General features: G+C 51.7%; 1 protein-coding gene, 1 long non-coding RNA gene and 1 other non-coding gene across 3 annotated transcripts; all 3 read right to left on the bottom strand.

Moving 5' to 3' along the window:
- Positions 1 to 30: 30 nt before the first annotated feature.
- LOC116240830 (Fc receptor-like protein 4) lies at positions 31 to 6,000 on the bottom strand. The gene is made up of 6 exons (XM_031611370.2): positions 4,589 to 6,000; positions 4,198 to 4,455; positions 3,435 to 3,704; positions 2,821 to 3,105; positions 2,332 to 2,601; positions 31 to 1,724 (listed from the first exon to the last, which is right to left on the bottom strand). The coding sequence occupies exons 1-6, from the start codon at positions 4,995 to 4,997 to the stop codon at positions 1,516 to 1,518; spliced, it is 1,701 nt and encodes a 566-aa protein (XP_031467230.2). The 5' UTR covers positions 4,998 to 6,000; the 3' UTR covers positions 31 to 1,515.
- Positions 6,001 to 6,134: 134 nt separating this feature from the next.
- LOC149914336 (uncharacterized) lies at positions 6,135 to 9,913 on the bottom strand. Its single transcript, XR_016460568.1, has 3 exons — positions 9,569 to 9,913; positions 7,011 to 7,293; positions 6,135 to 6,764 (listed from the first exon to the last, which is right to left on the bottom strand). It is a non-coding gene; the product is annotated as an uncharacterized LOC149914336 (long non-coding RNA).
- Positions 6,234 to 6,307, bottom strand: TRNAR-UCU (transfer RNA arginine (anticodon UCU)). Its single transcript has one exon. It is a non-coding gene; the product is annotated as a tRNA-Arg (tRNA).
- Positions 9,914 to 11,056: the final 1,143 nt, after the last annotated feature.

The raw sequence follows: 11,056 nt of genomic DNA, 5'->3' as shown, positions 1-11,056 counted from the left end.
CCAAAGAATGGTCGTAATGAGATGCCAGGAGTCAACGCTGTGAGGTTTAATAGAAATTACAGAAATCAGAGAGATTGGAGAAATCAAAGCTCAGGTTGGAGGGGACCTCAGAGGTCAACTGGTCCAATCTCTTGTGATAAAAGCACATCCCATAGCAGAGCATCCAACACTTTGTGTATCCAAACCTTAAATTCTCAAGTATTAGAGTTTCCACCACATCCCTGGGGAGTTGTTGCAGTGTTTGAATGTTATCATAGTGACAAAATTGTTCTCTTAGGACCAACTGGAATCTCCTCCAGTGCCACTGGTGCCCATTTCCCCCATTTTTTTGTGCATGACTCCTTGTAAATGAGGAGCATCTGACTCCTTTGCAGACAGACATCAAATACTGGGACACACAGATGAGGTCTCCCGAGCCTTTTCTCCAAGCTGAACAAGTCCAACCCCTCACCAGCCCTTGGAGCATCCTATGGTTCTGCTTTGGATCCTCTCCAGTCCATCTCCAGGCTTTCTGAATGGCAAAGAGTGAGACCAGCATTCCAAGTATGGTCCAAAGAGCATGAAGCAGAGCAGGATATCCCTTTCCTGCATTGCTGATGCCACTTGCATCCCATTGCCTTGACTTGCAGTGACTGATAGCACAGCTTCACCTGCAGCTGCTAGGCTCCAGAGGGTGAATAACCAGCAGAGCAGTGATGTGCAGCTATTGCAAGAGCTCCATAACGTTCCTCCCTTGGAAGGGACCTTTAAAGATCGTAGAAGCATGGAAATACAGAAGAGATTGGGTTGGAGGGGACTTTAAAGACAACAGAACCATGGAATGACAGCACAGTTGGGTTGGAAGAGATCCGGAAGATCATAGATCCATGGAATCACAGCACAGTTGGGTTGAAATGGGCCTTAGAGATCATAGAACCATGGAACAATAGAAGGGGTTGGGTTGGAAGGGACCTTAAATTCTTTACCCAGAGGGCAGTGAGGCCCTGGCACTGCTGCCCAGAGCAGTGTGGGTGCCCCACCCCTGGAGATATCCCCAAAAACAGCGGGGAGGTCCTGGTGGGCCTCCAGGGGTCCCCCAGAACACAGCTGTACAAGTAGGGCCACGTGGAGGACCGCTGACCATAGAGAGCGGCAGCGCAGAGCGGCTCCAGCAGGCGGAAAGCCACTTCCGGATGGCCGGCATGGATAGGCGTGGCTAAAGGGCGCGGCCATGCAAATATCTTGCAGCGCTGCACCAATCAGACGCGCGCGGGGGCACGAAAGGGCTGCTGGGAAGGCCAAACGGGTGCGTTATCGGCTCAGTGCGGAGGGGAAGACGACTCAAAAGAAGTGCCGAACCGATGGGGGAAGAGTGCTGGGGTCTTTAGTTGTACTGCGAGTGTCACAGGGCCTGGTACTCTCCATGCTCTGCAATGCTTTATTGGGCAATGTACACAGTAAAACGAAGACAAGCATTTCTTTGCTACAACATGGACAGGTCAGGTTGGGGGAAGGACATGGGGACACTCATTCTGCTCACTTCCTGGGTGCTCTTGCGGGGACAGCCTCAAACATCCTCTCCTGGAGCACAACTGATGCTGGTGCAGATGCGTTTGGTGCTTCATTCCTTTTGGCTCTGCTTGATGCAATGAGGACATGGACAACAACCACCCCCAGCAATAGGGTCCCCAACGCTGCTGGCAGCAGCAGTGCTCTGACACGGCTGCAGAAAAGTGAGGAGACACCTGGAAAACAAACAAACCTTCAGGGCTCATGTGAAAAACCATATGAAAGTTGGGGGAATGGGGGAGTTCAGAGCATCACGTGCTGAGCGTGTTCTGCCCAACTCCTGCACCCAGCAGCTCAGATTCTGCCTTTCTCCCAGCTCCTGCCATCAGGACATTGCCAGGTTCTGGTGGCAGCAGCTGGAAAGATGCAGAAAGAGGTGCAAGATCCAAGCAAAGGCTGCAGGGCGTGAATGAACCGCCATCCCCAAACCTGCATCCATCTCCTGGCCATTGCACGGCCATGTGCAATGCCAATCTACACAGAGCAGCTCAGGTTGAAGCTTTTTCCAGCTGTTAACAGCAGCTCAGACCTCAACATGAGCTGGCGCACAGCCACAGACCTTCAGATGTCCAACAAATAAACGCCCTGACGCCCACCCTACTACAGGAGGACCTTGCAAAATCCCTGTTTCTGCAGCCATCCCATTTGGTGGTGCCCTTTGGGGATCACTTTTGGGTCTCCCCCCAACTTCAGCAGCACCAGGACAGCCCTGATGTCCCCTTAACACCAACTCCGTAGTGCCAATACCCACGTGAGCCCCAACCATGCCATGATGCTGCTCACCCACTACAGTGACCTTCACCAGCAGGCTCTGGGCTGTGCTGTCCCCATTCGAGGCCATGCAGTAATACTGCCCGTTGTCACTCTGTTGGGTCGATGGGATCTCGTAGCTTCTGCCCCTCCCAAGGACTTCTGCAGAGCCCTCTCGGTGCCAGGAGAAGGAAATGGAGCCGGTGCCCACGGCCACGGAGCAGTGCAACACCAGGCGCTGCCCCTCCATCACCTGTCCCTCCTGGGGCCAAACATCCAGGGACACCCCCGAAATGGGGACTCCTGTGAGATGTGGGGGGAGAAAAGAGAAACACTGGTTTCCAACGTAGACACTCCCAATGAAACGCCTATTTTTCCCAAATAGTGGATGAGAGGGGACACGTTGGATGTCAGGAAGGAAGAAGTGGTGGTAGAGAGGCAGGCATTGATGGAACCATCCTGCACATCTCTGCAGGTGACAGAACCCGAGGGTTGCTCCTCTCCAGAACCCCAAAAACTCACGTTTGATGGTGATGGGCACCTGAGGACTCCATTTCTGGACACTGGAGCTTTCCGTGCGCACCTCACAGGAGTAGAACCCTGTGTCCATCAGCCCCACTGTTGGCACCTGGTACTCAGAGGAGGTCGTGGGACCTCGAAGGACTGTGCTGTTCCCATAGAAGAGATACCAGAGGACAGTGTGGGGTCTGTAGGGGCTAAGCTGTGTGATGCAGCTCAGGTTGAGGGGACTTCCTTCGAGAGGCTCCGTTGAGCTGGCTACGCTCAGCACTGGGGAGGTGAAGAGCTCTGGAAAGGAAAAGGAAATTGGGTTTTTCTTCTTGATTTTGATACAAAGGTGTATACAAGTTCCCCTGGAAGTTGTCAGGGCACATCTTCCTTGGAGGAACCTGCTCTGCCAGCAAGGAGATGAGCGTGCACAAGAAGCAGAACCAGAACGGCTGACCCAATCAATCTCAACCCATGACTTTCACCTTTCCCCCCTAAATTCTCTCCCTAATCCCACTGTGGGAGAATGAGCAATGAGCTGCAAGGTGCTGAGCTGAACCCTCACCCTTTGTCCTGCAGCACCCACATGGGGACGATGGAAAGCCCAAAGATTAATGGGGATTTCTTACCTTTGACGGAAACGTATAAACCCTGAGATTCCCTTTTCTTTAACGACAAAAAGGAGTGCATGTCTGCACTGCAGTGATATCTGCCGCTGTGGTGGGTTTTGGCCTGGGGGATGGAGAGCTGCTCTGCTGAGGTGTAGAGTTTGGTGATGTCAGTTCCATCCCTGTAGTACCGCACTGCAGCCAAACTGCCTGCCTTCCATCCCCGGCACCTCATCTGCAGCAGCTCCCCTTCAAACACTGCATGCGATGGGACCTGGAGGATCAGCAGGTCTGCAAGAGAACCCAAGGGTCTCTGCTGAAGGTCCTGCGTTTGGCTTGGGGTTATCCCAAACCTCAGCACAGACCAGGGGATGAATGCTGCCCTATAGGAAAAGGCTTCGGGGGTAGCACTGATGGATGAAAAGAGGCAGCAGTGTGACTGCAACCCTGAAAGCCAATCACATCTTGGGCTGCTCATGAGAAGCCATAGATTTTCCATCATTAGGGGTGCTCAGGGTCGGGATAGATGGGCCTTTGGGCAACCTGACCTAATTGAAGGCAGCCTCACCCATTGCAGGGGTTGGAACGAGGTGGCCTTTAGGGTCCATTCCAACCCAACCCACTCCAACAAAAGTTGCACTTTGCAGATATAGGGAAGCAAGAAGGTCCCCCCCAAAGCTCAGCCCACAATACCCCAAAGCCAACAGTGCTGCTTCCCTTATGCACGGGCTGTGTTTGTCCCAGGGCAGGTCCAGAACAGCACAGAACAGTTCTCAGCACTCACCATAGGAGACGCTCAGGGTGATGGAGTTGCTGGATGTGGAGCCGGAGCTCTGGCACTCATATCTGCCATTCTCTTTATACCTGGCATTCTGGATCCTGTATGTGTTGGTTTCTGTGTGCTCCAGGAGTTTGTTATTGTGGTACCAGGCTGTGGGCTGCTGCCCATGCACACGGGGTCCGTGGCACCGCAGGATGACACTTTCCCCTTGGAATATCACACTCCAGGGGGGGTCCATGGTCAGCAGGGCCATCTCTGTAACTGGGCAGGAGGGGAAATTGGGACAGAGAACCAAAGCATTGCTTTGGAACCAAAGCATTGGGATGAGGGAAGAAGAGAGGATGCCCCAGCACACCTCCCCATACATCATGATGCTGCAAACACAGAGACTCACCAGCAAGGCCGAGGGCTTGAGCTGCAAGGAGGAGGAAAAGATGGGGTGAGAAGCCCCAGGCAGCTCTTCTGCAGTTGCCTGCCCTTGGATGTGAGCCTTCGTTGGGGCTTGGTGAGGTCTGCCAGGTTCCTGAACACCTCCTAGCAGCCCCAACCACCCCATAGCACAGCATCCCCACCCTCAGCGTGCTCACACCCACCAGCCTTGCTGGACCCCAGTTTCCTTCCTGCCCAGCAATGTCTGGGACCACCCTACAGAGGAAGCCCTGTGCCTGTAATGTGATGTGGTGACGACTGCTCCATCCCAATCCCCACAACCACACGGTATAAACAAACATCCCTCCTTCCCCAGACAGAGCTAAACCCTCTCCAGGCATAACCCAAAGCATCGCAAAGAGCAAGCGCCCCATAGACCCTAGGCTGGAGATGGAGCCTCCTTGGCCCTCCGTCCATCTCACTGAAGATCAGTGGGGCTTTTTGGGGCTTCTGCTCACCCTATGGCTGCACTCACCCAGGAGGAGCAGGGCTCTGCTCACCGCCATCCTGACCCACACGTCTAGCTCTAACTCTAGATGGGCCTGCACAGAGGTGATGTTCCCCTGTGTGGAGATGCTCTTCTGAGAACAAAGGAAGGAAATGGGTTTGGTTCACTAATATTTCATGAAGACTAACCGGAAATCTGTGCTGCCCTAATGACCATGCCTGAGAACACCTTTTTTCCCCCTTTATAGCAGATGTCCCTCAAACCCACAACCTCTGCAACCCCACTGAGATGCTTTCCGTGCTCTAGGGGAAATTCCATCCCTCATGGGTTACTGTTGGTACTTGTTGCCCTTTTTTTCCCCCCTCCATCCAGAGGAATGGGATTGTGATGGAACCTCCTCACGTAAGGCTTTTGCTGCCCTCCTTCCCCACTGTTTTGAGCTCCATCTACATCCAACCCGTGACGTCACGCGCATTATTTCTTAGCCTTCCCAGAAAGAGATTCTATGCTGACACGAATGGAAAGAAACCCACTTTTCAAGTGGAGAAAAGTCTTCAAAGGTCACAGAGTGGGAAGAAACTCTACCGTAGGGTCAGGATCTTTGTCTTTTTGTCAACGTTCACTACTTACAAAGATGAACCTCCACGGGGATATAGAGGTGGCTGCCAGCAAACGTGCATCATCAACATGAAAACGTGAAAAAGAAGAGCATTTGCAAAAGATTTCCATAAGGTAAGAACTCAGAATATTGACCTACTGTTGTTTTCCCTTTGTTCGTCCATATATTTGAAAGACAAGTCATACTTAATAAATGAAATATCAACACAAGGTTCTAAACCACTGCCTGACCATTGGATTTCTACTGAAAACACAGCACTTTTCTTAAAGCATCACACAGGTCCAACAAGCCGTACTGGGGGAACAAATAGGGTTAAAACATCAAAGCATCCAGGAGCTACCAAAAGAAATGAGGGAAGGGGAACGTGGTGGAAGAAACACACCTTGGATGGGGAGCACACAACCACTACGAGCATCAGCGGCCGAAACGCCGCCGTGAAAAGTCATCATCTCCCACCTCAAGCCTTCTGGGGTGTTATAAAGGAGTAGGATTGGGATTTATGGAGGAATACACATAAAATAAAAGAGACACCTGCCTGGAGATCATCTCTGCCGGGACTCGAACCCGGAACCTCTGGATTAGAAGTCCAGCGCGCTCGTCCATTGCGCCACAGAGACCTCACCGTGAGCACAGCATCAGCACCAGAACTGAAAAATCCCGCACCCCGCATCACTGGGGGGGTCCCCACACCCCACTCCCACCCCACGGCACCGAGACAGCACAAAAACCTGGCACCCAGATCCATCTCCCTCGCAACCCGACATCTCAGCATCCCTTCCTTCCAGTCGGATGGGCGATAATCCTGGGTATGATCCATATCTCGCTCAGCAGCGGGGATGCAGCAAAAACCTGGAGGTAGGATTGTGTCTGCATCCCTGGCAACCTCTCCGCAGCATCTGTGGCTCAGCTGAGGGCAGAGCTAAATCCTGGAGCAGAGTGAATCGCTGCCTCTCGCAGAGCATCATCGCAGCATCCTCATCGCAGGAGAAAAGATGAAAGAAGATTCAGCTTACGATGCCAAACAGTGACAATAAGGAAGAAAGCTCTGTTTGCCACGACGAAGAACAAAGAAACCTGTGGTTTAAGCAGAGAAATAGAAGAAAATGCAGCCATCGTGTTTTATTTTAAGCAAGCTGTCAATCAGGGGTTTTTAATTCTTCTCTAAGTGCGTCTTCTGTCAGAAAAAAATTAGCTGTCAAAACATCAGGAAACCCTTTTGCATCCTCCTTACACAACAGGTGAAGCTCTGCATGTGCTTCCTTGCTGTGATGACCCACATTCTGCATTTCTAAACCCCACAATTTCTGGAGCAATGCTTACTCCCAAAAAGAGGGAGAAATTGGGCTGTGAGGCGATGCGGTGCGTGAACAGAAAGGCAGCACCAGTGATCTCAGTGCATCCCAGGTTGCACTGGGTTCCACCCTTGGTGATTCTTAGGAGGGTTTTCCATAGTCTTGACGCCTGTTTTTCAATGGGCAAATGGGTTTTTAATGGGCGCTGAGGGTTTGTGCTCTGAAGGGCTGCAGAACATCAACAGGGACATTGGGAAATCGGAACCAGAGTTTTTCCCCTCCTCTTTGCTCTGCTTTTCCTTGGAAGAAGGCTGCAATAAGAGGGGAGGGAGGAAAGGGTTGAACTTCTATCAGACAAAACCCTTTCTGTTGCAAGAGATGTCCAGTAAATCAACAGCCCTTGAGATAAATCGCTCTGTGAACCAACTGTAGTGCCACAACCCCCACCTACACCTTGAGAATGCATGAAGAAAACGCCTACCAGCAGGGTGAATAAGGGCTGAGCTTAAAGACTGCCACCTAATAAATCTTTGACCAAGTAATAAAGAGCTAAGGTTGAGCAGAAAAGAAGAAACAAATTTCACACAGCTCATGACTGCACTGCGTGTTTCACATTGGAAGAGAGGGCACCAACCAACTTTGGGAGGTGAAAGCCTCACAGGTCAGAGGATGGGGATAGGGAAGAAACTGTCCCTTCTAGCCTTCCCCAAGCTGTTGACTGTCCCTCTGTTAACCCCAGATGCAATAAACCTGAAAAGCAGAGACTGGAGCAACCAGCACACCTGCAGGTCAACCATTTTTGATGCCAAGAATGCCAACAGAACCATTTGTAGGAGAAGATGACAATGAGATTCAATCAGCTGCGTGGTGTGCTTTGAGACCAAAGCCACATCTCCATTGAGATGAAGAGATGAGGCTGTTCAACATGAGTTACAATGCTGTCAGGTGTTTACGACATGCCCCCAGTGCACAAAAATGTTACGGGGATAAAAGAGCTGCAGAAATATCCAAACAAAGTGCAAATCATCCCCCACCTCAGCTCCAGTTTGCTGTAAATGGGAAGAACGCACGCTGTGTGCAATGATACCAGGGAACCAAAATAACTGCCCACCTTATAGACAGCTCCAAATTTCTCCAAATCCTTCTGACTTGCTGCCTATTTTCTTTTTCCTAAACGTAATTTATTTTCCTTCCTTCTCTCGCCAACCATGGAACACCCCAAGCACAGCCCTTGGTTTGACCACCACATCCTCAAAACTGCGATGTCTTTGTGGCTTTGCACGCAGCACCATCCGGATTCATCTAAAAGACATTCATCAGCAACTCCTGCATTTGGCTCCCCTTCGTCATTAACATCTCATTATGAGACAGAGCCACGAGTCACCAAGGTGGTGATAAGAAAGACTCCAAGTAAAAACCCCCACATCCAAACCCCTTTTTCTGTACAGGGGAGTTCAAAGAAGTGCTCCCCAACCCCCCCATCAGCCTGCTGTTTAGGTGGAGAAGGATGTTGGAAGCATTTTTGGGGTATCCCATCTAAGGACACCACATCCAGCAACGCAATTGGAGGACCAGGGACAGTTCCTGGAGGACAACATGGGTCTGGTTGGCACCATCCCTGCTACCTTGGCATGCCTGAGGGGAAAAGATAAACCTAATCCTGGGTGGGACAGCGCAGAGCACAGCAGCTGTTGGAGATAAGGTTGCCCAGCTTTCCCCTGTTGGTTGGTGGTACTGCAGACCATGAGCTCAGGAGCTGCAAGCTTCCAGACCTCAAGACTGGAAACACAAGAATTAATGATAAAACTCCCCTTCTCTCCCCTGCAAGGGCTTTCCAAAGTTTAATGTTATGCCCTGAGTGATGACAAAGTCAACAAGGCACTGCTTGAGCGTGTTTGGGGCTCACAGCATCCTCTCTGCATGTGTTCCTCAGCACGCCTGATCACATTAACACTCAAAGTCTGCCAGAATGCATCTAAACTTGCATCCCACCATTACCCAACCACAGTCGTACAGTTCTAGGCACATTCATGCCAACCTCACGGGCAAGATGGTGTATCTGAGCACCCCGTGCTCCGCAGCAATGCCACTTTGTTTTGAAGCACCCAGAAAGCAAAAAGTCCCTCTGCATTTGCTCCTTGCAGAAGAGCAGTATCAGCAGTTTCTGCATGCCACCGACACCGTGTGATCCAAAAACACCTCTGCCTATGATGGAGATTGATGCCTCCAGGAGGACAGTGCCATTTACGATTCATAAATTCAGGGCACATTTTGAGGGCTGCTGTAAGGAGCTGGGATCTCTCCTCCAAGGAACACCGATCAGTCTCAGCATCCTGTCCTCACCACATCACATTTTATCACGTTTTCTCTCCAAATCAACCTTTCCAGCAGCACCTCCCACCTCGTCCCCAGCTCCACGTGGAGCAGGGAAGGGCTGTGCCTCAGTTTCCCATCCCCACTTGGCTGTGTGGGCTCAGTCTGCCCGCCCCCCCCGGTGTCCCCACCGTCCGCAACCCATCGTGGTGGGACGCGTTGGTGCCACCATCGATGCTCCAGCTCTTCCCAAAGGGTTTCCCCATCACTCACTCGCTCTCAGCCCGATGCTCTCAGCTCCGCCGTCTCCTCCCAACACTTCGGGACTTTCTCCCGTGTTTCAGGAAAATGAAAGTAGAAAAGAAAAACATTTTTTTTCCACCTCCGGGCTCCCCAAACCCTTTCCCCATCCTCTCCCCTTCTCCCTCCAACTTTTGTCCCATTTCTCTCCCCGCTCTTCCTGCCTTTTCTTTGGGATCCGACCCCGCTCTCCCTCTCCGTCCCGTCTCCCTTTGTCCCCTCTCGTCCTGCCCTTTCCGCCCGGGGGGGGGTGGCCCCAGAGTTTCCATGGGGATGGAGGCGGTGGTTGCAGGAAAAACACAAAGACGAGGGGCGGGGGGGGGGGGGAAGGGGAAGGGAGGGGGCAGCGGGGACGTGGCACAAAGAGCCGTATGGGCTCGGGGGGTACAGCTCTCCCACCGCTGCACTGCACTGCAACCCCACTTTTTGCTTTAATTCATGCTTCTGGCCCTGTGCTCCTTTCTTTCTGGAGGAATACTAATGGGCCCCAGAGGAAAAGGAAAGAGAAAGTTGTTAAAAGTAACCAGAAATATGTGGCTTTTCCGGATCTGCTCCTCCACACTTACATCAGAGATTAGGGAGGGTGAGAGATGTGGTTTGGGTCACGAAGGGCATTGAAATGCTGTCTGACCTCATGGGCATCTCCATCAGCACATCCAGATCGACTCCATCCCATGGGAAATAATGGGCTGCCACCCAACAGGATGTTACCCAATGCGGTGCTGCTACCACCCACTGCTGAATCACAGGATCTTTTGAGTTGGAAGGGACCCTTAAAGGGCCCAACCTCTCTGCAAAGAACAGGGAAACCCAGAGCTCCATCAGGTGCTCAGAGCCCCATCCAGCCCAACATTGGGTGTCTCCAGGGATGGGGCATCACCACCTATCTGGGGAACCTGTGCCAGTGCCTCACTGCCCTTACTGTAATCAACTTTTTCCATCTATCCAGTCTAAAATTTCCTCCCTGAAACCATTTCTTCTTGTCCTATCACACAGACCCTGCTGAAAGGTCCATCCTGTTCTTTGTTATAGCCCCAACAAGGCACCACAACCACCACCCAACGGGGACACCAGGATGATTCAAGCATCACCAGTTCTTGAAGCCAAGAGGAAAGTTTGGGTGAAGCCAATGTTTTTGGAGGCTGAGTAGGATTCACAGCCACAACCTATCCACGTCACACCTCCCTCATGCATATTAACTATTTTATCTCTTAATGCTGATCGGTTGTATCAAACTGTGCGTTTGCAAAGGTGTTAAGCCCTAGTTTCCCCTCACCTTTTTGCAGTCTGCTCATCCCATCCATGCTCCATCCTCGCCTGCAGTGGCCTTGGTTCTTGCCCACGTTCCTTTGGCTCTCCTCTCATGCACCTGACAGGGAGGCACTGCTGTAAGAGGTGGATCTGAATTACAGCCTGCAAGGTTACAGCCTGTAACAGAAGGGCTTTTAATCTGGAAAGGCA

This window comes from Phasianus colchicus, chromosome 30, assembly GCF_987193195.1.
Source record: "Phasianus colchicus chromosome 30, bPhaCol1.hap1.1, whole genome shotgun sequence".
NCBI lineage: Eukaryota > Metazoa > Chordata > Aves > Galliformes > Phasianidae > Phasianus > Phasianus colchicus.
This window is presented reverse-complemented; position numbering and strand designations above follow the sequence as displayed.